Source organism: Elephantulus edwardii, unplaced genomic scaffold (assembly GCF_000299155.1).
Source record: "Elephantulus edwardii isolate Elephantulus edwardi_28Jun2011 unplaced genomic scaffold, EleEdw1.0 scaffold00447, whole genome shotgun sequence".
NCBI classification, from domain to species: Eukaryota; Metazoa; Chordata; class Mammalia; order Macroscelidea; family Macroscelididae; genus Elephantulus; species Elephantulus edwardii.
This window is the reverse complement of record NW_006400197.1, coordinates 366,535-369,959: the sequence shown is the minus strand read 5'-3', so window position 1 is coordinate 369,959 and position 3,425 is coordinate 366,535. Positions and strand designations below refer to the sequence as shown.

Below are 3,425 nucleotides of genomic sequence, written 5' to 3'. Positions count from 1 at the left end.
AGTCACGAAAGGACAAATATTGCATAGTGCCATTATTGTAAAACAGGACTGACATCAGGGTTGAAGGGAGACTGAGAAAGAGGGGATAAATAATGTATACTGCATCTAAACAGATGAGGGAGACAACGTGGGAATTGTATACTAATGAAGGAATTTTTTTTTTTTTTTTTTTTTTCTCTTCAGAGGGGGAAGTGAGCTGGTGGGGAGGGGTGGGCAGGGAGAAAACTGCAGCAATGAATGAATGGAAATCCAAAACCTCTGTAAAAAAAAATTAAAAATAAAAAAAGGGATATTCGAATGGGTATTCCTGTCATTACCGAAGTCTAGGGTGAAGGCTGCATACTGCAGTGGACTTGAGGTGGAGGGCTTACATAACAATGAAAGAGTTTTTCTTTCTTTCCAAGGAGAAGAGTTAATTGGAGGGAGAAAAGTGAAATAATGAATGACTGGAAACCCTAAGTCTCTGTAAACTTTCATTAAAATAAATTTTTTTAAAAGGGGATATATGATTAGGTATTGTTGTCATGACAGGAGTCCAGAATGAAGGGTGCATAGTGGAGTGGACTTGGGGGAAGGATCACATAACAGTGAAAGAATTTTTATTTTACTTTTCAAAGAGAGGAACGAATTAGGAGAGAGGGATGGGCAGGGAGAAAAGTATAACAATGAATGAATGGAAATCGAAAAGTCTCTGTAAACTTCCATTATAATTAATAAAACAAATCATCTGATCATAATTAGATGAGTTGATTTCTGGATTCTTGATTCTATTCTATTGATCTATGTGTCTGTTGCTTTGTACCAGTACAATACTGTCTTCACCACTACAGTTGTGTAGTAGGATTTGAGATCAGGGTGTGTCATGCTTCCTACCTTGTTTCTCTTTTTCTGTAGTATTTTGCTCATTTGAAGTCTCTTTCTATTCCAGACAAAACAGGAAATTGTGTTTTCCATCTTGTTGAAGAATGGGGTTGGTATGTGTATTGAGATTGCATTGAATTTGTAGATTGCCTTTGTTAAAATTGACGTTTTCTTTTTTTTTATTTCAAAAAAGATATTGAGACTTTTTATAGATGAAACCTACTTCCTAGAGGCAGGAAAACCAATCGAGCTGCAAATATTACAGGTCTGCATCTGTGGACTTAAAATGATCATCATCCACAGTGGAGAAGATGTGTCCCTCATTGCTAAGAAAATCCACAGCTTGCTTGATCACAGTTACAATCATGTGTTTGAGCCGAGCTTCGAAATCCTGAAAGTTCAAGGTCTTGTGCAAGCTTTAATCAAATTCAGCATCTGGTTTTGGGCAACGGTAAGGCTATTTGCTGGAGCAAAGGTATTCGCTGCCTCACCCGTTCCAGGATTGCTGACAGGTGTTCTCATTGCTGAGGGATGACTGTTGTATTGGTTTAATATCATGTGTGAATTGACCACTTCCAGTATATGCATGGGGAACTCATTCATATCTTCCAAGGGCATGATTTTAAAGGCTGCTAGACTTTTTTTTTGTTCTAAAAAGATCTCAGATGGCCATCTGTTTTCACATATGTTTCTGCAGGAACTACCGTGTTTTCACAACTTGTGTCTGTTTTCAACCTGAGTAGGGGTGGGTGACTCAAAGCCCACTGGGGACTGAGTGTAACCACCGGTAACACTGTAGGAGGCACTGCTGAAGCTCTCAAATCCACTATTCCACCTCATGGTTGTGGTTCCTTCTGGGGGCAGGCCCAGTAACTCTGATCTACTGGGTCCTGATGGCTCCTTTGGACCCTGTTGCTGGCTGCAGCAGTACAGCTACTCTTTGCTGGCTCCACAAACTAGAATTGTTATGAGTCGGTTCTGACTTAACAGCACACAACAACAATAACATTACCCTCTCATGTTGAAGCAGGGTGTTGTTCAACTTTCAGGTGTATAAATTTTCCTCTTTAGCCTCTTGTTGATTTCTAGTTTTGCAGCATTTTGGTCTAAGAAAATGCTTTGTATTATTTCTATGTTTTTTTAATTTATTGAGTCTTGCTCTGTGACTTAAAATATCATCTATTCTGGAGAATGTTCCATGCATGCTGGTTGTTATTGTTGTGTACCATTGAGTCAGAATTGAACCATAGCTGACCCTCTGGTGGGTTTTCAGAGGCAGTTAATTGCACTGGAGAAGGAGATTGCCCATCCTTCTCCAATGGAGAAGCTGGTGAATTCAAACCACATGCCTTTGGAATTTCAGTGTAACTTATTGCCACTAGGCTACCAGATCTATGTGTGCTGGAGAAGAACGTATACTGAGCTTTTTTGGGGTGTATTAGTCTGTATATATCTATGAGACTGAGTTGATTGTGCAGTTTAATTCTTCAGCATCTTTGTGGTTTTTCTTTCTGCTGGTTCTATATTTCCTTGAGAGTGGCGTATTAATGTCTGTTATGTTTGGGAGTGTGGAGGGATGGTGCAGGAGGGGAAGATCCTCAATGAGATGGATTGACTCAGTGTGACTGGGATAATGAGGGTAAGTGTGTCAGAGACAATAAGGTTGGCTCAGGATAGAGCAGGGTTCAAAGCTATGAGTTGCAGGTGACTTGAGGATATATAACAATAACAACAAATATTACTATACTGGTGTTGTCTATTTTTTCAGTTCTGTTATTGTTTGCTTTGCTTATTTTTCAGCTCTATCATTTGATGCATGGATAATTATGTACTCTTGTTCTATTGACCTTTTATGCATTATACAGTGCCCTTCTTGTTCTTTTTATGCTGAAATCTGTTTTGTGTGTTGTGCTCTGTTGAGCTAGAACCGACCCCTAGCTGACCCTCTGGCAAGTTTTTAGAAGCAGTTAATCAGATGGGAGGAGATTGCCCATTTTTCTCACTCAGAGCAGCTGGTGGATTCAATCTATAAGCCTTTGGGATTGCAGTGCAGCTTCTTGCCACTAGGCTAGCAAAGCTCCCTGAAATCTGTTTTATCAGAGATTAATATTGCTACTACTGCTTTTTAATGGTTGCCATTTGCTTAGTATATCTCCCCCCTTTTCTTTTCAGTCTGTCTTTATCTTTACTTTTCAAATATGTCTCTTGTGGCCAGCATATTGATGGGTTTTGGTCTTTATCCAATTTGCTACTCTTTTTCTTTTCACGGGTGTATTTAAACCATTCTCAGTCAGTATAATTATTGAGAGGCAGGATTTTACTGCTATCTTTTTTGGGGGGTTCTTTTTTGTGTTGTTATTGGTTACTTTGACCCATCCTCTCTCTATGGTGTCTCATGAGGACTTCCTTCAGTATTTTCTGCAACATTGGTCTTGTTTTTACAAACTTCCTTAGTTTCTGTTTCTCTAAGAATATCTTGATTCTCCTCATATTTGATGGACAGTTTTGCTAGATAGTCTTGGTTGACAGTTGTGTTCTTTTAGCATTTGATTTATGTCATTCCA

At 39.0% G+C, this 3,425-nt stretch overlaps 1 protein-coding gene across 1 annotated transcript; it reads right to left on the bottom strand.

Moving 5' to 3' along the window:
- Positions 1-1,120: 1,120 nt before the first annotated feature.
- LOC102850996 (replication protein A 32 kDa subunit-like) lies at positions 1,121-1,479 on the bottom strand. Its single transcript, XM_006902764.1, has 2 exons — positions 1,372-1,479; positions 1,121-1,252 (listed from the first exon to the last, which is right to left on the bottom strand). Exons 1-2 carry the CDS (start codon positions 1,477-1,479, stop codon positions 1,121-1,123), a joined length of 240 nt encoding a protein of 79 aa, XP_006902826.1.
- Positions 1,480-3,425: the final 1,946 nt, after the last annotated feature.

Excerpts from the sequence above, each read along its gene's own strand:
- LOC102850996 (XM_006902764.1), bottom strand. The coding sequence starts at position 1,479 with ATGCCCTTGGAAGATATGAATGAGTTCCCCATGCATATACTGGAAGTG. Across the intron at positions 1,253-1,371 it reads CCTCAGCAATGAGAACACCT|GATTTCGAAGCTCGGCTCAA; the intron begins GTCAGCAATCCT and ends TTGAACTTTCAG.